The 26,648-nt window shown below is 43.6% G+C and overlaps 3 protein-coding genes across 3 annotated transcripts; 2 read left to right on the top strand and 1 right to left on the bottom strand.

Annotated features, from left to right (window-relative positions):
* The first annotated feature begins 1,529 nt into the window (after positions 1–1,529).
* Positions 1,530–10,183, top strand: sphk2 (sphingosine kinase 2). Its single transcript, XM_079275865.1, has 7 exons — positions 1,530–2,727; positions 4,790–4,939; positions 5,014–5,108; positions 5,261–5,376; positions 5,968–6,171; positions 6,250–7,852; positions 7,974–10,183. Exons 1-7 carry the CDS (start codon positions 2,268–2,270, stop codon positions 8,034–8,036), a joined length of 2,691 nt encoding a protein of 896 aa, XP_079131991.1. The 5' UTR covers positions 1,530–2,267; the 3' UTR covers positions 8,037–10,183.
* Positions 10,184–10,894: 711 nt separating this feature from the next.
* cyth2 (cytohesin 2) lies at positions 10,895–20,224 on the top strand. The gene is made up of 12 exons (XM_079275879.1): positions 10,895–11,020; positions 13,196–13,346; positions 13,754–13,820; positions 13,907–14,025; positions 14,115–14,195; positions 14,622–14,734; positions 15,112–15,260; positions 15,360–15,471; positions 16,108–16,184; positions 16,802–16,873; positions 16,984–17,138; positions 17,326–20,224. The coding sequence occupies exons 1-12, from the start codon at positions 10,954–10,956 to the stop codon at positions 17,411–17,413; spliced, it is 1,251 nt and encodes a 416-aa protein (XP_079132005.1). The 5' UTR covers positions 10,895–10,953; the 3' UTR covers positions 17,414–20,224.
* A 1,048-nt stretch (positions 20,225–21,272) lies between these two features.
* LOC306782483 (neuronal pentraxin-2) lies at positions 21,273–24,962 on the bottom strand (the record flags this gene model as incomplete). Its single annotated transcript, XM_079275876.1, has 5 exons — positions 21,273–21,482; positions 21,702–21,881; positions 22,085–22,338; positions 22,929–23,358; positions 24,294–24,962. 5 exons carry the CDS (start codon positions 24,960–24,962, stop codon positions 21,273–21,275), a joined length of 1,743 nt encoding a protein of 580 aa, XP_079132002.1.
* Positions 24,963–26,648: the final 1,686 nt, after the last annotated feature.

The following is a 26,648-nucleotide window of genomic DNA, read 5'->3' as shown; positions in this document are numbered from 1 at the left end:
TAAGTGTATACATGCCTCTGGTATGTGAATGCTCCTGAATTAAAAGTATACGGTAACCTAAACTTGCCCAAAATACCCCGAAGTCACTGAACAACAGGCTCATTGTGTGGGGGACACAATTAGCCTGCTGACATTATTTCTGGGTGTCCCCGCCCTGCACTTCAAGGACGTGAAGGTGCAACAATGGACACCAGTGAGCTCCGTTTTGTGTGTTTTTTAAATTTAAAACAGGACATCAGCCAGGTACGTATTGATTTTGTCTGCACCACAGCTTGCATAATGTGTCTGGGCTGTTATGAAACTTGAAAGAAAGATGTGACAAGTTTATTAATTTATAGTCCAGTAGTTGCACTTTGACGCACTAAAGTCTAATTAACTGGATCCTGCTTTCTTGGAGCTTTAACATTACTTTAACCTGTCATCTAGCTGTTGCATAAATGAAAAAATAGTAAATTACTCTGTTACTACTACAGTTGCACTTATGTTACTATTTTTATGTAGTGCATACAGTATATCCTAATCTCACATGAATTTCTATTGGTCATTACATTTTTAACAGGCTCACTATGAAGCTACCTCTTTATAGGGAACAATGTAAGATTGTTGCATGCTAATGCATATTGCAAAACCTCTCAAATTCACCACCATTTAGGTCAGCAATTTGAAAAATCTCAATCCTAGATTCGAATTGTGAAAGCGATGCTGTTTCCCCAAAATCCCATCGCACAAAAGCTATTTTAAGACAAAAAAAAGAACAACCAGATGTGGTTATCCACATTCAACCTTAAATGCAAAATAATGTGGCGTCTCAGCAAGGCGGTTGAGGATGTGTGACTGTTAGTCATTATGTACAAAGACGCACTTGGGGTCAAGGTGCACGCTAGGCCTTGTATTGCTTCACCCTGTAACCGTAATCTCTTCCTCTTATCGTGACACTTCTTCTCTGTACTTTCTCTTACTCCAATTGTCAAAATATGGTACAGAAATAGTCGCCTTTGAACAGTGAAATCCCAGGTGAATTACAGTTAATTACAATTATTTATTTAATTTATTTAGTGGGTCACCCATACACTAAAGTTCTGTTTTCTACAATTGACTTTTGTCCTCCACTCCTCTTGTGTCGGTACAGGAACAAAGATCTTCGGGAGGGAACGTGAGGCTTGAGTCAGGGACACTACCATGACATAAACTGAGGAGCGACCTGGAACTGTCTCCTTGTTTGTCTTTTGTTTTGTTTGTTTTGTATTTTTGTTGTCTAGTCTCCACCTGTCTTACCTGGTGTTCACCCTCTTCTTGTGGAGAACAGACAATGAAGTTGTATTTCTTTGGCTGAAACATTTATGTATGACACTACTGTCTAGAGGACTGGTATAGTCACTCCTCTTGACTGCCTCCTATCGCACTGAGATTACAGTTAGCAATACAGGTGTCAAAGGTCTTGAAAAAGCCTGTACTTATCTTATCTTTGTGGCATTAATTCCATTTCGTCCAGCACCTACCATACAACGTACTCCGCAATATTCATTACTTTTGCATTCATTTCATGTAATTGTTGCAGCCTCCTTGTTTAAACAAGGTGTGTTTGTTTGTCTTATTCATACTTAATAGATCTGTTTAATTATTTGTCCATTTGTGTAATTATTTAAAGATTTATTGTTAATTTCGAGGACCTGCTCTGCTGCTTTATATTATCGCAATAGGAGGATTTGGGATGTAATGTAAACTTCTTTTTTTTTTCACTGATGCAATCGTGTGAAGAGCACATTGACTGAAAATGGCTGATCTTGTTCTGTTGTCTTTGAATATGTTAAAGTGTTGCTCACTCATTTTTCCACTGGCAGTAAACTGTAGAAGCTGACAACTCTTCAGATCAAACTTTGATGGGAGCTTTCTGACTGTGACACAAAGACAGATCTTTAGCAGTTCACTGGATACATACTCTCCCAGAGGAACCGTTACACTGGAAGAGGTGTTTCATTAATTTTCAAATGAACAGATACTTCTTAAATGGACAGACGGAAACAGAAACTCGGAGCAGCGTTTTTTGTGACATCGTCTCTTGAATCCTAACACTGAAGAGGGAGAATGATGTTGAGGAGATTTCCGGGATAACACTGACTGACATTCAGATACATTTTGATTTTCACTTAAAATCTTTAAGAGCTGCCAGATTCCTCCCTTCAAGCCTCTTCACTGGATAAAATACGACCCTCAAGCTTGGTGAACCAACGTTGTCCTGATCAGCCTGATCCGCTTCAGCAGCGAGGATGCGATCTCCAGAGCCGTCTTCACCTTCCACAGCAGAAGCCCTCCTTCATGGCCAATTTGCCAGCTGGGGTTCAGGCAGCAACAGCAACAATAACAGCTGCCCCAACAGCCCCGGTGGTGGTCCGGGGGGTCTCTCCCCTGCGGCCTCCCCTACTCCGGCCTCCAACTATGCCTTGACCCTCACGCACACCCATATACATATCCAGCGGCTGTCACCGAGGACGGGGAAGGAAGCCCGTCTCTTGCTGCCTTTGTCGGAGCTGGTGGGGTGCAGCTGCCCTCGTGCCCCGGCGCCCCCTCTTCTGGTGCTGTACTGGTACCCGCCAGGCAAACGACGGAAAGGTGTGTCTCGGCGCAGGCAAGTGAGGGCCTACCTGGCAGAAAGCCGGTGCGAAGCTGAGAGGTGGTCGGCTGCTGTGCAGTGTCTACTGAGAGGTGTGACCGTCACTGCTGACACAGGTGAGTGTGTTGTGTGTGAGGGCGGTCAGATGGTGTTACAGGACCATACTTGTGATTGTTGTATCGCATTAACCTCAATTTGCCTACAGTTTCATTTGCAATTCATGAATGTGAACATCATTTTGCTTTTGCTACTCATATTTTTTCAGTCAAAGTTCTTACTTTTAATGTCTCCGCACTCGAGGCTGTATGTGTTTGGTTTGTCCATCTATATGTTTGTCTGTCTGTCCGGTCCATTCTCGTGATATCTCAGGAACGCCTGGAGGGAATTGCTTCAAATTTGGCCCAGACATTCACTTGGACTAAATGATGAACTGATTAGAAATAGTTCGGGGTCACTGTGACATCACAAAACACATGTTTGGTCATTACTAAATAATTGATGTTCTTATTATGACAATTTCACACAAATGTCTAAAAGGATAAAAGAAGAAGCGATGGCATTTTGGACAGACGTGGATGTAAATTGCAGCTTGACTGGTTGGCGGAGCCACACAACCGCTAGTTATTAATAATCCTGGCCTTTGATTTATAGTGGAGTTACAGTGAAAGGCTTTATCCAAAGGTAAACATGGTTAGTTTGCCGTAGATGTGTGATTTACTTTGGCTTACCTCATTGTTTGTGTCTACGAATAAGTCTTGAATTCCTGTTTACTACTTGAAACCACACAATGCTGCCTTGATTTATGCCACCTTTGTAAATGCTTGCTAAGTATAGCTTAATGTCAGAGTGACCCAAGACCTTTCTGTATGTACAGCATTCACATATTGTCAGAGAACACACATTTAACCAAGAGTAGTTCAGCATTTTAGGGGTTATGTAGAAACAAAGGGGGGGATTAACACTAATGTACCTTAAGAGGATGTGAGATTTATTATTCAGAATATTTAGTTTGGCTTTCAATGTTTGTTTCACCCAACTTCATCTCACTTTTAACTCATACTTCTTTGTTTGTTTTCCTTATCTGTCCTGCACACACGGTCCATATCATTCCCTGTCAAAGTTAGAGACCAAGAGGGTGGGGCTGGTTTGCCACCCCTTCCTCAATAATCAAACAGATAGCAAGGCCCTGCTCAGTGTTTACTTTGTGTATTTATCTTTTTCTCACCATTACTGTATGCGTCCTGCACTTTGCCGGAATCTCTTATCTCTTCCTGTCTCTTTCCTTTTCTTTAGACTTAATCTTTAACATATAATACTCTTGATACTCTCCATAATTTGTCTTCCTCAGTCTTTACCTCTCACATCACTGTCTCCTTCCCCCAACAGAGGTAAAACTCATCATTTTGTATTTCTATCCCAAGCCTCAGTTTGCCCCTTGTCTGCTCGTGCCTCATTCGTACTCTGTTACAGTTCTCAGTGTTGCCAGCCTTTTGTTTCACCCCTAGTGTCTGCTCCACTTTGCTCACATAGCCTTCATTCTTCCTCATCTCTCTGTTATATTTCTCTTATCCAATCACTCCATTTCTGAATCACTTGCTGTCTTGAGTCTGAGTTTTTATGCTTACGAACAACATAGCTGTGGTTCGCTGGGTTTTCTGTTGATTTTCTTTATATTGTTTGATTAATAATCTGGGATTATCTGTGAGTGCATCTCCATCCCTGCACCACTGGCAAACATCTGAACTATACTGAATCTTCGATAGATCTTCAAAGCTGTTTTATTTATTCTAAGCATCATACCTGGGCTGATGAAAGAGCAGAGAAGGGGAATGTTGCCTCTGCACTCCAGTTGGACAGATAATGAATGATTTATTATTATTTCACCACCTTGTTTTATTTTATTCCTATATTCTGAATGGTACTTGTGTTTCAGCATGTATCTGAATTTAAATGATTGACAGACACGCTGTCGGGGGCTAGTATTATGCAGTGTGAAGTAGATCCAGTGAGGTGAAATAAATGGTCAAATGCACTCAAACTTCAGGTTTGGGCAACACTGTACTGACCGCTCCCTGTAGGCTTGCTTTGTAGTGAACCGCTAGTTCCTCTCTTTGTTCTGGACAAGAACTGTGTGAGCTTTCATTTATTTATCCTCCTCCCCCTTTCTTTTTCAAACAGAATTTTCAAGAAGTCTGCTACCTCGTCCCAGGCGACTAATGCTACTGGTCAATCCCTTCAGTGGGCGGGGCCAGGCATTGCAGTGGTGTCAGACCCACATCCTGCCAATGATCAGAGAGGCCAACATCAGCTACAACCTTATACAGACAGGTAACACGTCAGATACTATGTTTACGTATTAACATGCATGCATAACTGGTGTTAACTTCATGAATCTGCCTCAGAGCGTCAGAACCATGCCAGAGAGTTCATCAGAGAGATATCGCTCTCAGAGTGGGATGGCGTCATCATCGTCTCTGGAGACGGCCTGCTGCACGAGGTGAGTCCTGTTTTTGTTGGGCTAAGCATGGTAGAATTGACTGGTTATGTTTTGACAGTGAAGATATTTATTCTCTGTTTTTAGTAGCACATATATGTTGAATTGTGTCCACAGATATGATTTTCAAAAATGTCTGTGTCGTGTTCCTGCAGGTAATTAATGGTCTGATGGAGCGTCCCGACTGGGAACAAGCAATAAAAACGCCCATCGGTGTTCTTCCTTGTGGCTCTGGGAATGCACTGGCTGGCTCCATCAACCACCATGCAGGGTAAGCATGCATCATTCATATCTATAAAGAGAATCAGTCAAATCTGGTTTTCCAGCTCAATGTGAAACCAGAGAACTACTCAGCTCTGTCAACAGAAAAAGGTGGTAATTCAGGATATCTTATCATATATCTTCTCTGTAATTTCTTAATGAAACTTTGCAACTTGAGACGACCAAAGTGTTACTTTTATCAACTGAAACAGAAAAGCATGAATTAAGATTCAAAGATCATGAGAGTGCATGCCTGTTCGGAACGAGCCGAATGTCGGGCCCCGGTCTGTTCCGTTGTAACGTCATTATATTCAGCGGCAAAAGTGAACTACAGTCAATGAGTCGTTGTCTGTGAAGGCCTGCTGCAGACGACCTGAAGCCCCTCCTCCACTGCTGCAAAGAGCTGTGTTTGCTTGTTTTTTTCAAAGCTTATTCATATTGAAAGTGACAGACAGAGCTTCCTTGATGTTTTCGTCTTGAACATGTTATCTTGACATTGATATCTCTAAATAGTGGAAGGACTCTGTATTGAGCTGTTGTTTTGCACAGTTCTCTCCTTGTCTTTCCTCACAGGATGTGCTGTTCTTTGTGTCTCCCTCAGGTATGACATGTGCCTTCGGGAGCCCCTCCTTTTGAACTGCTGCTTTTTGCTCTGCCGAGGTGGAGTCCGACCCATGGACGTGGTTTCTGTGACAACCAGCCCTCCTCCCTCCATCAACAGCCGTGCCGCATCACCCAGGAGACTGTTTTCTTTCCTCTCGGTTGCCTGGGGCTTTGTGTCCGATGTGGACATTGAGAGTGAGAGGTGGGTGTGTAATTTCTTAGATTGTACGAACATCCACCATTGGCTTTGTTCATCTAAACGTTACCCTCTATTTCTCAGGTACCGTGGCCTGGGCTCTGCTCGCTTCACCCTGGGCACCCTGGTGCGCATAGCTTCTCTTCGATCCTACAAGGGTCGTCTGTCCTACCTGCCTCCGTCTGTCAGCGCCACATCACCAGATGACACACCTCCTCTGCCGAGGAGACCCCTCTCCCGCAGTATCACAGAAGGCCTGGAGGGCTTCTGTCGAACGCCCATCCATCGCACCTGCTCTGACATGGGCATCAGTGAACAGAGGAGCCTGTGTAAGGGTGAGGGAGAGAGGGAAAAAGAGGAGAGGCAGAGAGAAAGGGAGAGAAGAAGGCAGAGGGCTAGGGGAGGAGGAAGCGGTGTAGTGAGGGCAAGCAGCCTGGCAGAGGACAGAGAGAGGGAGGGGGAGGTGGAGACGGACGCAGAAGAGGAGAGGTCGGGGACATGTTCGGAGAGTTCAGAATCAACTGAAAGGGAAGGCTGCAATATGGGAAGGGTGGAAAGGTTGGCCGGGATCAAGGATGAAAGGGAAGATGAGGGAAGGGTTGAGCAAGACTCCAGCGAGATGGAGGATAGGGGGAAGGATGGGAGAGGCAGCGGTGGTTCTGCAGAGGGGGAGAGAGTGTTGCATGCAGGAGAGCTGGAAGAGAGCTGTGGGGTGGACACGGGGCGAGCGGCAGACGAAGAGCAAGAGGGTTGTCTCACTTGCCAAGAAAGCCTTCAGGGGGCCAGACAGGCACTGAGAAAGAATTCAGCACCTTCAAGCCAGATAGCCAACACTCTCTTCAACCAGCCTCTCAGTCAGGAGGCCGACACCGATTCGGGCCCTTCATACGGGGTGGAAGACATAGATCTGAATGGGGCCTACTACCAGAAGGAACCCTACCAACTGGGCGTTGCTCGTGAGCGATCTCTGACCATCTCCTCTCCCTTTCGTCACACTCCCTTCTCCTACAAGCCCAAGCCCAAGACCCTGGACCAAAACCAGAATGCTTCTCGTCCGAGGCCCCTCTCTCTCCTCCAGCACTCTCACTCAAACTCCCTCCCTCCTAAACTCTCATCCCTCTCCCTGTCTCTTTCGCCCACACCCCCATCCTCCCCTTCATGTGCTTCCCCACACTCTTCATCCTACCTCGTCCCCCGTCCCAATACCCCAAATTCCACGTCGCCCTCGCCATCTCTACGCACACCGTCCTCATCTTTTAACTTTGACATTGCTGAGCCAGCAGGACCGCTGAAGAACCGTCCTTTTATCTCACTTTTGAATAACCCTCGGGATGACTTGTTACCCCCACTCGACCAACCGATTCCCACCAGAGATTGGATCACCATTGAAGGGGACTTTGTCCTGGTGCTGGCCCTTTATCAGACCCACCTTGGGGCTGATCTTCATGCTGCACCCCAGGCCAGGTTCGACGATGGACTGATCCACCTGACCTTTGTGCGGGCGGGTATCTCCAGAGCCACTCTGCTGAGACTGTTCTTTGCCATGGAAAGAGGAAACCACCACTCTATTAGCTCGCCGTATGTGAGCCATATTACCTGCAAGGCCTTCAGGCTGCAGCCTCTGTCTACACGGGGGACTCTCACTGTGGATGGAGAACTGGTGCCCTACGGGCCTCTTCAAGCACAGGTACATCTACTTTTGTGTCTATTGTGTGCTACGTTTTAGTGCTGTGGAGTTATGTTAATTAGTGGATGTGAGACTTATCATTGGTAATCATTTTATTTTCTGATCTCTCGATATTTCACAGGTTCATCCTTCGTTGGCTCGTCTCATCGTTGGTGACTCCGGAGTGAAGATTACCAGATTCTAATCAGGGATTGGTTGAGCTGATTGACAGATGCAGCGCTCTACTAAATTATGTAATCTCTGTCGTCATCTGTACTCTGAAAGAGAGGGCGGGGCATCTGAGAGACGTAAAAAAAAGCCGGGAATGCAGAAACTGCTTTTCTGGGGTTTAATGAAAGGGATAACCTACCGAGCCTCGCATCATTGGAGCACGACTGCAGGGATTAATAGCGAATTTGAAAATAGATGAAAAATGCGCCTGATTGCACAGCTGTTGGATTACGCGAAGCGTACCCTGAGAAGCATGAAAACTGCACAGCCTGGGATAGTTAGAGGGAAGAACAATCGAATGTTTGTGGATTTCTTTTGTGCAGATAGTGCATGTGTTGGATGTATACATAGCAGTATGCATGCAGAGAAGTGCTACCTGAATTTTGCCTTTTAATAAGATGGAAAGACATCAGATCAAATTCAGAGAAATATGTGTAAACCTGAAATGCTATAAAAAACAAGATTGGCCCCAACTTTTTAATCTTCAACCCCAACATCTAAATGTTTGAGTATAAAAACATCCGTCCATGAAAGGAATGCCTTATCTGACACTGGACAGTACCTTTGCCCTTACTTGCGCCTACTCTCTGAGTCTCTGTCCACGTGTCATAGTATCCGTCCACTACATCAAAGCAAAGCTACACTTAGACAACTGGTAGACCCGCCTACTTGCTGTTTTCTTTGAGCACACTACTTTCCACTGTTCTAAGCATCAGTCGAGAAAATTTGGACAAACGTACACTTCAATGACCATTTCTGTCCATGTAGAGCAGCTAGATCAAGCTTTTCAGGGTCATTGCGTGAGTAGGAGCAATGGAACTGTTGAACGGTGACCATTACTGACATTTTTATGTAATCTGCCTGTTTTTCAAAGCCGCACGACGATGACTTTAAACTTTGCAACATATTGAACATAAAATGATCTGAACAAAGCGAGCCTCTTTGTCAGTGGTTTAAGAAATGTTTCAGATCACTTAGATGTCTAGAAAATATCACTATCTCTGAGTAATCGACTATGGAAGCGTAGAGCACTTCACATGCCTCTGTTTAGTAGTAAGTAGTGTGTTTATGTTGCACAGAAAAATCACAACACTAGAAGGCTTTGTAGCTTTTACATCCACAGAGTAACAAAGAATCTGAGACAATGTTTGGTCTAGAAATGGATGTGCTAGTATTTATAGCTTAGTCCAGACACTATAATAAATGGATCACATTACATTCCTCTCCTTAAAGGAATACTACACATCCAGCAGCTCTGTGCTGTCACATCAGACTTTTGATCAACTGATCTGTTAAATGATGAATGTTAAATGATAAATTGGGTTTTAAATTCTGAGAATGTTTTTTTCCGATTGTTTATGTGCTCCTTATTAAAATCAAACAGCAGATCTTGGAGCCCGCACTAGGAGTTGTCATGTTATATGAATAAATTGTGGAAATGTTATAATAAAACCTGATGATATATTTGATCTGGACAAAGGATAAATCGTACGCATGTGCAGTGTATCGTTCGGTAAAGTCTTGTGCCGACTGCTTGGGTCGCCATCCACATACTGTTTGTCTTTGGTCATGCCTGGACAAATCAATGCCTTTGTATAATAAGCCTGTAAATTCTGGCTGCTGATAATGAACTGTTAAAACCTGACTGCAGAAAATGGAGTAAAACGTTTTGCTCACCAGGCCTTTATTTTGCTTCTTTAATTTTTTGTTTCCATCGAGCACACAATGCAGCTAGTCTACCATAACTACACTGTGCTCACAGCTACAGAATGTGAATGCAACATTTTGAGTCTAGGCTTGTAACAGTCCCAAATAGCAGGATCTTTATACACTTTGAATGAGTTGTTTTGCCAAAATGTTTACTCGTAATGTTGACTAGTTTACCTTCCTAAACATTTTGTCGTTGATGCCGATAGCTTGGACTCTGGTGTTATAGACCAATTTGATATCACAATGTCGGGGTATAGCCCCTCAATTGATCATGCCAGGAAGTCGTCTGTAGTGGGCTGCCTGTAATGAAATTGTAATTGTTACTAAAATCATATGAACATATGAAATATTTAAATACACAATGTATAGTTATATGTTTTTGAATAAATGTAACTTGATAAGTTTTCTGGAGCAGATCTGTACTGTACTTTTGTCACATTTTGTCTTTTTAATTATGAATACAGTGAGTAGTGGTCATGTGATATAAAGAGGTGGAGCCACATACGTATATCTAATGGCCATTGGTCAAGATGTTTGTTTCCACTCTTCACAATCACAGTACACTTAAAAACAACGGAGATGAATATCTTGAGTACAGTTTCACTATTCCTGTGACTTGTTTTTACTGTCTCACTCTTGTAAATTACCGACTAATGGAAATAATTGTTGTAATACTTGTGTGCCATTTGGAAAAGGCCTTTCTTCAAAGTCTCCTGAGTAAATACATGTTAGGTCCCATGGCCCCAGAGGAAATCAAGAGGACAATCGGGGACATACAAAAGCACCAGAACCGCGACTGAGTGGGCATTGTGGTTGGACCTTTGTATTTCTTTACAATGAATGACCTCATTCTTAAATTGTTATTTTTTATACCAAAACAATGAAATCTAACTATATCCTTATTAAAATATCTTCTTCGTGCTCCTTGAGGGGTGTGCAGCTAGCTGGAAACATCCAGACTCTTTGAGTGCTTTTTTTACAAAATGTATTTATATTATATTGTATGTTCAACTTCAAGTGTTTTATTTTGAAAAGCAACTGACCGGAAGAGTCAGGCTGCGCTTCCGGTGTCACCACCTTCTTTGTCTCCGGCCCAACATTTCGACACCAGGGGTTGTCTATTTTTTCCCTTAAGTTTTTAGGATATATTTACACATATATCCCTATTTTTCTGACATTGAATGACAGTCGACTCTGAAATATTGATGCCTAAAAGTAAAGCGCCAAAAATGGATGACCTGGACTACAGTAAGTGGGCTGAACGTTACTAAATAGCTCTATTTGCATAGGCTACCTCTAGCTAACTGTGGCTAGTCGTAGCAAGGCTCAGTTTATTTGCTCAGGTGTGACACGGAGATCATTCCGCTTAACATCTAACGTTACATGATGGACCATATATACACCTCTGGCATCTGTTCCGAGAAGTATGGGTGTTCACGCAAAACACACGTGGTTAAAATAAGCCATAAAGATGCATTAGCTTACGACAACTAAATATTGATTGTTTCACTGTGCTCGGGGCTAACGTTTTAGCTAACGTCGGTGGGCATATGTGCTAACACCCTGACCAGCCTTCGGGTTGCACAAGACTTGTTAAAGTCGGCATTGTTTTACGAATGAAACCGTCACCCTCCTCCTATCGTTACCCTGTCTGCTGTATGAATCAGACCGTCCTGTTGATCCAGACTGTGGGCGTGGTTGGTTTTGTTTTAGAGCAGCTGTTTGCTTAGCAGAGTAAACACGCTGGTCTGGGAGGCTTTGGGTGCAACTTTGAGCTCTTGATCTGGGTGGTTTGGTTTAAAATAAATCATCACAATGTTTTGTGCAAAATGTAACTTAATAATGGAGCTTTAAGACACCACACACAGTTGCTTGTTTATATGGTACACCAAGCTAAAGTCTATTACACCAACTCAGCAATATGAAAGTTATGTTTTTGCTCAACTGAAAGTCGAGTTGTTGATTCAAGTTGATAGTCGCGGATTAATGGTTCGGAGACTACAGTCTCTATTGCTTTGATGTGTTTCTAATATTTTGTCTGATATATTCTGCAAAGTGACAGTACAGCTGAATCAGCATCTCTCTAACAGGGCCAGGAATGTTTATGATGGAAGAACTGGGATTTAGTGCAGGACTGACCTTTTAGACTGCCTATGTTTGATCTATGTGTAAACTGGCAACTGGGTTTATAGTCCATCTCAGTTTATTTGAGTTGTCAGATAATATTTATACGCCAGCAATTTTTAGAAATGTAAATTGATAACGTTGACCAAACAAGCAGTCAAGGTTTGGGTACAACAGCCTTCGAAACCATGAAAAACAAATATGATTTTACAGTTGGTGAATTCCCTGAGACGATGTCTGATTAATATAATTATGATCGATGTAACTTAGCCTTATCTTTAGCTACATCCCTCATAACTGGTTTGATAGAATTGATTGTGTCAAAGTGTTCATGCCCTAAAACTCCTTCAGTCGACATCATCTAAATACACTGTGTTGCACTGTGTTGCATGCAGTAGCCTGTTTGCCCACATCTAAAATGTGATCGTGTGAATGCTGCTCCATCATTCAGTCTAGACAGATTGCAGTTCCCCACTTTGAACACTTTTTAAAAGGGACTACTTCTCCAGTGGTAGGTAGCTGCTATGAAAACAGTTCACAGTGAGCAGAACAAATACAAATCCATTCACCTTAATTATGATTAATTAAGTTGTGACTGAAATCTCTGAGAGGATGTCTCATCACTCAGTAAATACAACTTAAACTAATCGCCCGCCTTGATACCGATAGTGAGGAGCAATGTTTCTTATTTGATGAGCTGATATCGGCTTTTGGAACCAAACCATAGATGTTTCTCATTGAAGTGTATTTGTGGGAGAAATTCTTTAAAATTCTGACTTTGAGTTTTACAGTAGCCTCATGCTCATCGGTGTGTCACAGCTCACACAGTACACAGTGGTAATGCTCTCATACATGTTATTGAAATGACAGAACAGGAGGCTGCAGATTTTCAGTGTCTTTTCACAGATTGCACAAACGGGTGCAATAAGGAGATACGGGAATATGAAAGGGAAAAAGGGTAGGAAGGACAAGAAAGGGACAGATAAAGGCAAAGTGTGGTGTGATAGTAGTGTGACTGATTCAAAATTAAGAGGCAATTTTATCCTCACCCAGTTCCTTTCCACTGTACGTTTTGTATTCACCTCTGCTAAGTTACTACCACTTCTTCCGCTCCTCTCCACTGTAAGATATTGATAGACGGAGTAACTAACAATGCAGTTCTCAAAATAGTTGTACTCGATGTTTGTTTTTTATGTTGCCAATAAAGACACAGTCTGCCATGTTTTGTTGTTAGGGCACAGTCACCACGTGTTATATCTGCAGCAGTAGTGGAGTCATTCTTCTTCTCTTCCCTTCCAGTCCCCGTAGACCTGAGCCCAGAGGAGCGCTCTGAGCTGGAGGACATCCGCAGGAGGAAGGGCGTCCTGCTGCAGGAGATCCAGAGGCTCCGAGAGGAATTAAGAGAGGCGATTTTGGAGGTGGAGGGGCTGGAGACCAGCACAGAGGGCAGGTAAGACAAAAATGCTCACAGTAACATTGCTACAATACTCAAAGCAATATCAGATCCAGCCAAAAGGACAAGAGTCGGCTTACTTCATCACCACAGTGTGCTCAGGATTTTATTTCCCAAATACATTATCACTGCAGTTTGTCAACTTTATCACTTTGTTCATTGGGATTGGTCTCATGTGGCCACATTCATTTTGATTTAGAACTTGTCATCCTCCCAATGTGACTTTCTCTCACTGTTGTGGATATTATCAAACCAACAAAGCCCAGCACCCACGCTGGTGTTTCATTTTCTTGTGATCTTCAGTGATTTGTTATTCCGAGCAGTCATAATTATTGTTAAGGAGATGTAACATGAATGCTACGAGGGCCGGTCTTTCTTACATTTCACTTTTTTGCTCTCTGCAGTAAAACTCTTCAGAAAAGTAGGCATGTGGCAGTGGGAAGGAAGAAATTCAATATGGACCCCAAAAAGGTAAAACTCTCGGATACTTGTACATGCCTCCTCTGCCTTCACTCTGTCTCGGCTGTGTAGTGACGGACTCTTCCCCCTCTCCACAGGGCATTGTGTTTCTGGTGGAGAATGAGCTGCTCAGACATAGTTCAGAGGACGTCGCCCAGTTTCTCTACAAAGGAGAAGGCCTCAACAAGACCGCGATAGGAGATTACCTCGGAGAAAGGTGATTGGTCTTAAATTATCCCCTGTCCTTTTCCTCTTTTTTTTTTATCAGCCATTTGTAACTGTGATCTCGCTGTTGCTGTTCTGCAGGGACGACTTCAACCTCAAAGTTCTTCAGGCTTTCGTTGACCTCCATGAGTTTACTGATCTCAACCTCGTCCAGGCCCTCAGGTAAACTATGTTTGGTGTGTATGGAATCTCTTGACTAGTGTCCTGGCATTGACTCCGATAAACAAACCTTCTCTGCGATGGAAAGTCCCACTCTCATTGTCCCTTCAGGACAATGAGAGATCAAAATCCAGGTCAGTTGTGTGTTATTCTTATATTCTGAAAGAGAATAAGGAGCTCCTCTAGCCCCCCCCCCCCCCTTCAATGAGCTGGTAATGCAGTTTAAGTACAGAGCACTTTGAAAAGTCAGCAGCACCTCATAACTATAAAGCAACTTTGACAAAAGTTAATGCGGACCTGATGTCCGCATTAACGGGGGGGGGGGGGGGGGGGGTTATGCAAGACTAGCTGTAGTGATTGTCTAACTCTGCGTTGATTGCCAAATTTGTTCTCTCTGACTTGACCGAAACCTCGACTTGTTCTCTGCAGACAGTTCCTGTGGAGTTTCCGTTTGCCGGGTGAAGCGCAGAAGATCGACAGAATGATGGAGGCCTTCGCTCAGAGATACTGCCACTGCAACCCCGGTGTCTTCCAGAGCACCGGTAAACACAAACGCGTTACAATGCATCTCATGTGGGGTGGTCTGTTACCAACCTAACGTGGGACGAGCTCTGTGTGTGGTTGGCAGCCGCCTCCTTGAACAGAGCTTTATTTTCCTATGACTCATTGCAGGAAGGGGCACTTCTCATAAGGCGTGCACTCGTACAAACAACAAGCCCTTTACCAGATATGAAAGCATGCACAGTCTGCCAATTTGCAAACATGGCTTCACTGTTGTACCATTTTCAGTTGTTTTTTTGGGTTTCATTCATTATCTCCTTAAATTGTTTGAGATGAGGTTCGGCTGTATACTTTTAGTTTTTGTGCAGAACATAAATTCAGCGCCGTGCATTCTCTTGCATGTCTCTCCTGTTCGCAGACACGTGTTACGTGCTGTCGTTTGCCATCATTATGCTGAATACAAGCCTCCACAACCCAAACGTGAGGGACAAACCCGGACTGGACCGCTTCATCTCCATGAACCGAGGCATCAACGAGGGAGGAGACCTGCCCGAGGACCTGCTCAGAGTACGATGAGCTCTGCGTATTGTTTCTCTTTGGGGATGGATAAATGACAATTAAAATGTAGCCAGTGAAGGTATTTGATCATCTTATGTGTTATTACAGAATCTCTACGACAGCATTAAAAATGAGCCCTTCAAGATCCCAGAAGACGACGGCAACGACCTGACGCACACCTTCTTCAACCCGGACAGAGAGGGCTGGCTTCTGAAACTTGGTGAGATGATGCCAGTGAGAGTACTTCTACCCTTCATGTTGACTCGGACACTGATCTTACAATTATTACAGATGTCAGGACTGTAAACGTCCACAGAGAAAAGACAGTGATGTGTTCTGTATGCGCGTGGTGTACTTTGTTCCGTCTTCAGGCTTTGTGCTATGATGAGCCGGCCCTGTTGTCTGAGGTTTGCTGGCTCTTTGCCTCCACTTGGACTAACAGCTCTCAGTGCTCTGGCATTTGAACATTGCCATAGCATGATGGTGAACAAGAGACTCGCTTTTTCTTCCGTCATGGCAAAATCTGATTTTCTTTTGCATGGCGGGACCTGTGCTCTCTGTGTCACTAATTAATCTCTTTCTCTTCCTCCTCCCCGTCCGTCTCTCTTTCTCTATTTGTCCTCTGTCTTCCTCTAAATACTCTGGTCCCCTTTGTCTCTGCTTCCACCCTCTACTGCCGCTGCTTCTTTTCTCAGGAGGTATGTACTTACAGTTGTTGTAGTTTTAATAAATAGTCCCGTAGTTAGCTGTAAGAATGTAGAAATCGTAGAAAAGTGTCCTTTCAACTTTGACCACCAAAGGAAATCTTTTTGTCCCTCCTCTCACTCATCGACATGACTGTGCTCTTGTGTTTCAGGGGGACGAGTGAAAACCTGGAAACGACGATGGTTCATTCTCACAGACAACTGCCTTTATTACTTTGAATACACCACAGTAAGTCTGTATGAAACTGTCCTAACAGGATGTTGCTGCTGTACGTGCATTGGCTTTTCTAATTATATATTTTTTTAAAGCAAAATAATTAGTGGCATTGTTTTGTTATCTTGCAATAAAATGTGCTGATGTTTAGGATTGCAAGGCCGCTGGGAAATTGTGATCGTCTGTTAAAGCTTATTTGAGGCCGAGGGGTAAACCCGGTATCTGTAAGGAAGCAATTGAACTCATAACTGTGTTAATCCCGAGAGGGAGAACTGGTTTGGTAGCCCAAACACAAAAGGAACAAAAGAGACGCAAGTCTGAGAGACAACGTATCACAAACGTACTGCCGTAACAATATCAACACAAACTCATATTCCAGGAGGATATCTTATTTCACTTTTTTGGTTTACTCATTTATTCTATCTTAACAGTTTGATTACTTGTTCACTGTACTTGTTTAGTTTTTTACTGATGCCTCTTGTTGCTGCGCTTTATCCTTTGCTGCTGTAGTTCTGCAGATGTCCCCGCTGTGACTAATGGAGGATTATCTCTCTTTCTTTAAACAAAGGCACTTGAATGTTGCAATAACTCTTGCGGCTCTAATCTGCTGTGATTGCGTGTTTCACTAACAGGATAAGGAGCCGCGAGGTATCATTCCTTTGGAAAACCTCAGCATCCGGGAGGTAGAAGACCCAAGAAAACCTGTAAGTTTGCATTTTCTTTATACCGCCATATGTAATTATCAGAATTGTGCTTTTTACAAATTTAGAGTGTGTGATTGTTCATCAAATTTCCCCTTCCTTCCTCCCAACAGAACTGTTTTGAGTTGTACATCCCAAACAACCGCGGTCAGCTGATTAAAGCGTGTAAGACGGAGGCCGATGGGAGAGTAGTGGAAGGAAACCACAATGTGTATCGTATCTCCGCCCCGACACCCGAGGAGAAGGATGAATGGATCCACAGCATCAAGTACGGAAACACAAATGAAGGATAATGTCACACGAAAAATGGGGGTAGTGGTAGACCAGTAAGACATTTTAGCCAAAGAAGAGGTCCCCTCTTGTTAATTTAAACATCCTAAATGCTGTCTCGTCTTTTCAACTGTATATTTTCGTGATCCACACAATTCAATAGTGTTTCTTTGTCACTTATACAGATCTGCTGTCAGTGTTGATCCCTTCTATGAAATGCTCGCTGCCAGGAAGAAACGTATATCTCTGAAGAAGAAGGAGGAGCAACCCTAGAGTGTTCCCTTCATCCTCTCCCTGTCTTCCTTTGTCCTTCTCATCCCTCCTTCCAACCCTGGACACAGGTTTTCATCCCTGCTCCTCACTACCCGGTCATCAGTTTTACTTACCCCTCTTTCCTCCGTCCCCAAGAATGCATCCTCTCCCCCGATTGGAGGACTCCTTGCTGTCCTCTCGACTAGACTCTTGAAAGCCACACCCAGAGCGAAGCGTTGGCCCACTGTGGCCGCCTCTTGTAATCTTGTTTCTTACACTACCGCTGTTCTACACAGCCGGAGCGCCGTCTGTCCCGTCTTCTCACCACATTCCTCTCTCGTTCAGCATTTAAGTAAACTGTGAAATGTGTCTTAGACCATATCCACACTGTGTGTGATTTAAAAAAAAATCATTCTCAATCCTGCTTACCCAACGTGGACAAATAAGCAAACGCTGGGGAGATGGAGGATTCCTGATTTTCGGTCTCTGAATTTAATTGTGAGAATCTTATTTTTTTCCTTCCTACTTCCTCGTTCACAGTTTCTCCGTAAACCACAAACAAAACGTTAAAAACAGCAGAAATATGTGCTGCTGCTGGCTGAAGCAGCTTGTGCATGCTTATTCATTTAATACTACTTGTTATGCACGACAGACTTTTAGACTATCTGGAAACGACGTCTCTTTTTGACATCTCCCTGCATTAGTGTGAATATGGTCTTATTAAGGGGAGCAAGCAGCTTCGCTTCCTGTGAAGTCGTCTTTCACACGTGTCGACGCTGCCTGAATGAGAAATTGCCTTTTCTTGACAGTGCTTCCCCCCCCCCCCCAGAAAAAAATGTGAACGCACTATTCAAACACGAACCAGATTTAATTTTATTCAATGTTGGTCAGAGAGGAATCCGTCAAAGCAGCTACTGATGAGAGACGTGCCCATTGCTTCCTATAGTACTCCTGCTGGCTCTGACACAACTTGCTCCCGTCTTCACTTGAAGACACTGAACCCACTATGTGAGGAAAATGTCACTGTTCGTCACTGTTGATCTTCAAATATGGTCGTTTCTCGAGGCAGAAAGGTTTCTTTACCTGCAGAGGTAACGGAGACAGCTGTTCCTCAACTTCCAGACAGCTGCTTGTTTCATTTTACTGAGACAATATATGTTATACGTGTTCTTCAGCATGTTTTTTTTTTTTTTTTTTTTTTTTTACATGAGCAATAGCAGAGTAAACTGTAGTTCCAGTCCGTAGGCTTGTTTACAAATCCTTCCCACCACTCTTACTGAGCAGCGGTCGCGTCCTCTCGTACGTAATGTTCTGAGCGCACCACGAATCATTTCCTGCTCGCCGACGAACATTGACATCTTTCTCACAATAACTCTGTCAGACATTCAACTGTTAGAGCCCGGTCTGTCCGCTGGAGTGAGTTTTAAAGACCTCACAAAGGCAGCTCATTACGATGTATACTTTTTTTGTAAATAGATGTTAGCATATTTGTTTACGCTACACAGAAATGATTTAATTTATTCTTTATCTTTTGTTAAAATCAGATTTTTGTACGAGCTACTGTAGGACTGCATGTTGATAAATTGAGGTGTTGGTCGTAGGTACTGACGCGTCGCTGATCATGCTAGTGCACTGATTTGAAAAGTGTTGGTGTTCCCTGTTGACACGGAAGAATTACATTTGATATGGAGGTTGATTTATGCGTAGAGGAAATTGTTTAGAATATTAGTTTCATTGGAAGATGAGAAGATATTTAGGCGATGTTTAGTAGTCTGACTTATCTCTGCACCACCGTTTGAACCTGACTGTAAAGCACAAGCAGCAATGAGCCTCACACTCTGTTCAACTATCATCCACTTTTACTTTCTGCCCAGTGTCCACTTGAAGTGTGACGAAGCTGTTCACAACTTTTCCGTCATACCGCAGTGATAGAAATGAAGAGACAAGAAAAACAAGGAGCACTAACAAAGCCTTGATTCATTATATAATCGTACAATTTCCAGATGTAATGAATCGGTAACAAGTCTAGATCTGTGTCCAGTGATAGCTTTGCTTGACATCCAGTTCATGAACTTATCACTAGTAGTTTGTTGAATTGGCATTTTAAATAGTAGTTGAAATACTTGTCTACTGCACTTTATCAATTTTTAGCATTTTGGAGAAAATGCTGTTACTTTGACTGACAATACTCCGTATCACCCTCTACTGGCGACGTCACAGTCACACTGCAATATGATGAAGGATGAACCATGAACTGTGTAGAAGTACTGTACAACGCCACCACCTGGTCAGGGCCAGCTTTAGCAGTTTCTTTTTAACAACATGTACCGTATTTGTTCATCTGATAGAGATCATGTTGTTTAAAGTGGAACGAGGTCTTTTCTCTCTGATCAGAACACGTAGAGCTGGTTTTAAAGACACAGCAAGTGATTAGTCTTTAAAATACAGATCAAGGATTGCCTTTTACTCTCCTACTTCATCAAACTGACAAAGGGCCTAACTTTAAACCTCCGTGTGAGTGCATCCACACAAAGCATGGACTGTCTGTAGGCCTTCACCTTCTGGGTGTTCTTGAAGTGCAAAGTTGCCACAAAAAAAAACAGTTGGGACATCAAATATTTCCATTCAAACTAAATATTGAACACTGAAACGATCAGATTGAAACTGGACCTCTTTATCTGATTCCACCTTTTTCAGAAAGTGTTAATTTTGTATTTATTTATTTTTGTTTACTGTGAGGTGAAGATGGATGGATCATCTGTAAATGTAGGAAACTGAAAACGATACATTGGTGCCAGTAAACTACTGTGTAACAATAAATGGTAAACAGGTGATGGGCTGCTGTCTGTGTTTTTAACTTTGGTGACATTCTAGTGCACTAACGCACTAAACCAAGATGGTGGACACAGAAATAACACTAATGTTATACCTGCCGAGCATCAGCATGTGAGCAATGTGAGCATGTTGGAACAGTTGACCTGTGTCAGGTGAGGGATTGACTTCCTCAAATGATGACAAAAAACTGTTTTTATACCTTATTTACATTTTCATAACAAAAAAAAAATCAATCACACACAATCTGTAAAGTCAAAAATCTAAGCTGGCCTAAAGACAGTGTTTTATATACAGTACATTAACAAATATACAGTCAAGGCCAGATCATGTAAGGAGTTAAGAAGCCACAGTGACCTGATCACACACGATACACAATTTCAAATGGATCAATCAAAAATATGGTGAGAAAAAAAACCGGATAAATGTCAGCGCTGTGTTAAGTGAACAAGCGGATGCGTTGTATATGACATATATGAAAGTGTTTTGTTTAAAAAACGAGGCTGTGAAACTCACAAGCTTTGCAGTATTTCTCCCAAAATAAAACCTCAATCTATCTATGACGCATACATTATTTAAAACCGTGTAACACAAATCAACTCTACATCTTCTTTGGTAAATTAGCTGTATTTTCTGGCACGCCTTTTTTTAAAAAAAGGAGCATCCAGATTACAAGTTGATTTCTCAACACATTTCTATAACTATCATCCAAACTAACAACAGAACACGTGTAAGGGCTGCTAATTTCATCACAAACCCCACAGTAGTAAGTCTTAACAATATGACAATATGTCGCATACAGCACTTGTCTCTTTAAAATAAAGCTCCAGCTCATGATTACAGTCGAGCCCAAAGTCCACTAAGTCCCCACAAAGTCTCTGTAAACACAGATAATACTTGTTGTTGTTTTCTCTGATTAAGTTTAGAGGAAGGCATTGAGTTGGTGCCGCTGAGTGATTTTCCTAAAATATTCCTGAAAGCCAAAAGGGACTTTTGTTTTATCCTCACACATTTTGATGTGTGGTAAATGGTCTCATGTTGTGGGCTTTTAGTGACAGGGGTCAAATAGGTATTTGGCGACGCCTCCAAAAAGCTCCACCTCTGACTCGGACCAAGCGATGACGTCTCCTCTGAGGTGGCTGCCGCAGGAGGCCAGGCTGTAGATGTCGCTGGCAGTGAGGGCATGTGACCACATGTGCACGTCCGACATCTCGCCCACAAATGACTGAGTGGCGTCAAAACGGCCTCCCAGAATGTCCTAAAGGAGAAAAAGAGAGCATTCGCCATTAGCAGTAATCATTGCTTTCTAAAACAAGAATTTAATGTCACGACGAACCAAAACTGTAATTGTTTCAAGCTCAGAGCTCGTTGTTGGGTATTTATTTAATATTTAGCAAATACATTTAGAATGTTTCTGCATTCAATGGCTCCTTTCCTGCAATGTGCATCCACAGAGAATACACGTCTTTGTCTTTACCTGTTCCTGTCCCAGGATGAAGACCCCTCCAGGTTTGATAGGGTGCCAGGGGGAAAGATTCAACCCGGACCCCCTCTGCACTCCGTCTTGGTAGGCCTCCCACTGTCCATCCCGTGTTGACCAAGTCACACACACGTGGTGCCACTTTCCATCCCCAAGGGACAGAGGGAGCGTCACAGCCTGGGGATGGTGAGACAATGATATGAACACATCCTGGGGTAATACAAGCAAGTCCAGAAGAAAGGAAACCACACTTAAGATGGCGTGAAGCTGCGTAGACAGCAGGTGTGTCATTTTAAAGGAATTCCCTACAACATTTAAATGTTCAGGATTATATGTGTGACAGTTAGAGTGCTGCACTGTTTCTATATATCCTCCCTCACCTCGTCATCGATCAGCAGTTCCATGGGGTTGTTCCCCCACTCTATGAGCACCAGTTCGTTGGCCTGTCCGGGTGCCGAGTAAGAGAAGGGCGTCCCCAGGCCGGGCCCCACGCCCGCCTTGATCCAAAGACACAAAGTCAGAGCGAAGATCTCTTGCGTCAGCGTCCTCTTCACCCGCCCGTACATGTAGTTGGTTCTCATGGGGAAGCTGATCTGGAAGGCATCAGGACTCTTAAACTTTGTCCTGCTGGGTCCTGTTGTTGAAAAAGAAATAACATCGTACCATGACAAAACAATCTCGCCAGAAGTCATGTCACGGCCCATTTAGACACTGTCCTGGTCTGAAACCTGGTCTGGGTTTGCCCAGTCGTCATGAAATTGTTTTGTAGATGTTCAAATTTTAGTTTCTAACATCTTCAACTTCCATTTAGTAGCTGTTCTTGAGCTTCTGATCACGACTCATTTTGTTTTGGTTTTGTTAACAGCCGTTTGCAAGGTCAAGAATGAATTTTAAAACTACTTCAATCTTGGTTTTGATAAAAAATAATGACAAACACTTGTTGACCATCCAAAATAAAGAATAATTTCATAAAAATAGAGGGAAAGTTACTTAAAAATCTGTTTTATTTGTCGATAAATGTGCCACGGTAATATCACAAAGAATCAGATATTACTAGTTTGTGTGTTTCTTCCACAAACTGCAAGTTCTTTGGTAACATACGCAGCTGCAGAGTACGCTACGAACACAACTTAGACCAAATGACGCTTCATTAGTTTAAAGTTGTCATAACTCATTGGCTGTTAGGAGTGACTGCATGTTATGAAGTTACCACTGGTTGTGTACCTGAGAGGTGCAGCTGGTTGAGCATCGCTTCCAGTTTATTTGAGTGGAAACCAGTCCGCGGCCCTGGTTCTCTGTACCCTGTGTGTGAAAGGTAACTGTGACGATCTGCTTCTTTACTGGGGTGTTCGTCATCGTGGTGGCCGTCATCGTGGTCTGCATCATGATGGTCATCACTGTGGCCGTCATCGTGATGGTCAGTGTGGCTCCTGTTGTCACTGTGATCGCCATCGTTGTGGTCGTCCTTGTGGTCATCTGGGTGTCCGTCATCGTGATGGTCTCCGTCGTCTCTGTGGCTGCTGTCTTCATCGTGGTGGTCCGGGCCGCTGAGGGAGGGGGTGCGATGGTGCAGCTGCTGCTCCAGACCGCTGATCTTCCTCTGAAGCAGCTCCTTCAGAGAGCTGGAGTAGGTGATGGACGTGTTCCTCTTCTGCTGAGGAAGGTGAAGAACACACAGGTGAAGCATTGGTAACAATGAGTACTTCCTTCCCTGTGCTTCCTATTTACAACAGTGGGGACGAAGGCATCAGTGATGCTTTGACATAGACACAAACTCAAGGAATCATGTGTCATAGTCTGTCACCTGCAAGTCAAAGAGAGCACTTGTGCGTCTCTTACTTCTTTGCCTTTACATTCCCGATTCATCTTTCAATGTCAAAAGCAACAGTCTGATATTAATTGTCTTCCTGTATCTACTTCTGCTTCTCTTCCTCTCAGGTAATCCCGGCTTTTCCGTTGCGCATGCCCTGATTACCAGTCTGTCGAGGGAGATTACGATAATTACTGCGGATGTTAGACTCGTGCTGCCACCCCCCCCCCCCCCCCCCATCTCCTCTACACACTCAACAGCTCCTGACATCAGTCTGTGATCACGATTCAGGGAGAAGAGCGAGCAGAAAAAGGACAAATAGATGTATCAAGAGAGTAAAAACAGTGAGTAACTAAAGGGACAACAGGACCACCTGAAATGAAATGTCCAGTCAATCCAATGCTTCAGTGAATTAAGCAAGAGTATCTTACATCAGTGACGTGCACCTCTGAGCCTGTAGTCGCTCTGAGGTGCCCACTGAGGGACATCAGAGTGACTCTCTTGCCAATGTGGTGAGTGGCTTTAATGAAGTAATTCATTGTACTTAGTGGGCATTCTACTTTGGGACTTGATTATTCAGCAATCTGGTGACGGCAGCATTAATGTGTCCAAACAATGAAAAGACACATAAGGGCTGCACATCACAAGCCTCCCTCTACTTCCTCTTTCCTATTCATCAACTGTATTATATTTTCTTTTAACCCCATACCTTTGCTTTCTTCCTTTACTTTTGTTTGCCAGCACTAAGTTGAAAAAGTCCCCCCCCCATCGTTGCTCACCTGCAGATTGTCCAGCCTCTCCTTCAGCGCCTGCAGCATCCTCTCCGTCTGCTCTGGTGATGGTGTGATGTCCCCCGGTGTCACATGTTTATCCTTCCCCTGGCGGTTGATGCTGTGGCCCCCGTCGGCTCGTTGCCCCCCCGCAGAGGTGTAGTGCGGTGAGTCTGGTATGAGGTTTCCATGGTGACCCTGCCGGTTGCCATAGTGCCCGTTGTCATCGTACGTGTGATGGCCGGCCACCCCCGCGTGCTGGGGATGTGAGCCTGTGCCGTGGAAGTCGTTGTGCGGCGCGGCGCCTCGTCCGAGGCCCTCGCACAGGACGAGCTTGGCCATCAGCTCTCTAATGGTCTCTCTCTGGTCCAGGATGGTCTCTTTCTGCTGGACATTGCTCTCCCTGAGGTGGAGGATGGTGGCTTTGGCCTCATCGCTCGCCCCCCACCAGCCAGCAGGAGGTGCACTTTGATGGCCTGGTCCACCTGGACCCCCTGGAGGGAAGCAGGCAGGGTCCGCGTCCACGGGAATAGGGGTGCAAACAAAGCGTGGGTGGGCTCCATAGTCATAGTAAGACCCTGAGCTGGCAGTTGAAGGGCAAAGGAGAAGTGAAAGTAAAGAGAACCCAACGGGAACAAGGAACATGTGTAGAGACGGAGAGTTCCTCATGATCTCCATCCGCAGTTCAGCCGGTAAGTCTAAGGAGCTTGGCTTCACTTCAATATGTGAGATGCCAATTAAAGATAAGGTTGTGTTGACTTCTTTGATGTCGAAGAGGAGACATTAGGGAGCATGATCTCCATCGGCAGAGTACCCGCTCATAACAAGAAGAGATCACAGTTTTGTCTTTTATTTTCTTTGTCACACGTTTATTTCTATTTCGGATGCTTCCGCTCTCCCACCGTCACTGAACAATGGAATAAACCTGTAAAACAAAAAAATCTGATTGTAGATTATGGTTTTCTAGCAGCATCATCACAGGAGGGACACAACAGCACAATCATGTGTCCTAAAGGCAGCGTTTTATGGAGACTTTTATTGAGTCAGCGATGTGCTTATTCAGCTCTATTCCCAATTATAATGCTGATGTTGTTTGCATTACATTTTCATTCATCTGATATTTTTGCCCCAGAGTCCTGTATTTGTATCTACACGTTAACAGACATGTTGTTTATGTGTGCTGTTCTAGTTATAGTCAATTTCCTCAAACAAAAAAAGAGACACTTTTAGACCCGGCATGTGCCCAAACCACCAGAGGCTGTCCAGACAAGGATGAGTCCAAATCACAAGTGTGACATCCTGACTGGACCAGACAATGTCACCAGACTTTTGTTGGTAGTGTGAACATACTTTGATGGTTTTGACTTCCTTAAAGCCCAAATCGAAAGTTTCCAGAGACCCATTCAATCGGTTCACAAATGGAATTTGGTGGTTATTTAAGTCTTATACTTGGAGGATAGGATTAAAAGCAGTACATTGTTTAAAATCTAGATCCCATAATGATCCCTAAGCATCCATGTGGCCATGCGGTTCCACATTATATTCCCTATGTCTGCATCATTAAGCCTGGCTGACCCCTCTGAACACCGTAGCATGTCCTTCATTATACAGGGTCGGCATTTTGAAATGGCACACACGTGATGTGGCAGCTAAACCTCACTGACCACCTGTTGCTCACAGTGACCACCCTCCACAATGTGTGTGTGTGTGTGTGTGTTGAAAGTTCATACATGATTCACTGTACTTTATCAATAATGAAAGAGTGGAAAAATACAGACATAGTCTGTTGTACGACAATGATCATTTCTGCCTGAATAAAAATCCAACAACAAAAAAACAATTTAAAAAATGTTATATTGAGCCTCAGAATTAATTGAGAAATAATTCCTTGTTTTGATGACTTGAGAATCATCAGTGTTACACTGTACTCATCCTTATAATAAAGAAACAGCCTTTGAACTTAAATATATTCCGTCTCTGCAGTCCCTGTTGTGATTAACGGGGCTGACCGGAGAGACAGATGGTCGAGGTACAAAACCGCTTCGCACCCAATCACCGCAGTTCAGCCCTGCGTTTACCACCCACAAGTCACTCTATGAACCTAATTGCACACTGTTGTTGGCTGCCTTAACCAGAGATAAGTGAGCTCGCGTGCTTCTGTGGGGGAGGGGGGAGTAATCCATGGTGAGCAGTGGGCTCGTGCAACATCCCTGCACCATATGGTCAAGGTGGATATTTAAGTTGTGCGATTAGTCCCAAATTAAAAACTGACAACAGCAGTTAGACCTGTGATCAAAAAAGTCTGACAAACAGAATAGAGAACTCTCTTTTTGTAAACATTTAGACAAAGAATGGATGGCGTTG

Source organism: Melanostigma gelatinosum, assembly GCF_949748355.1.
Source record: "Melanostigma gelatinosum genome assembly, chromosome: 9".
Classification (NCBI taxonomy): Eukaryota; Metazoa; Chordata; class Actinopteri; order Perciformes; family Zoarcidae; genus Melanostigma; species Melanostigma gelatinosum.
The sequence above is the reverse complement of the archived record's forward strand: the minus strand, read 5'-3'. Positions and strand labels throughout refer to the sequence as shown.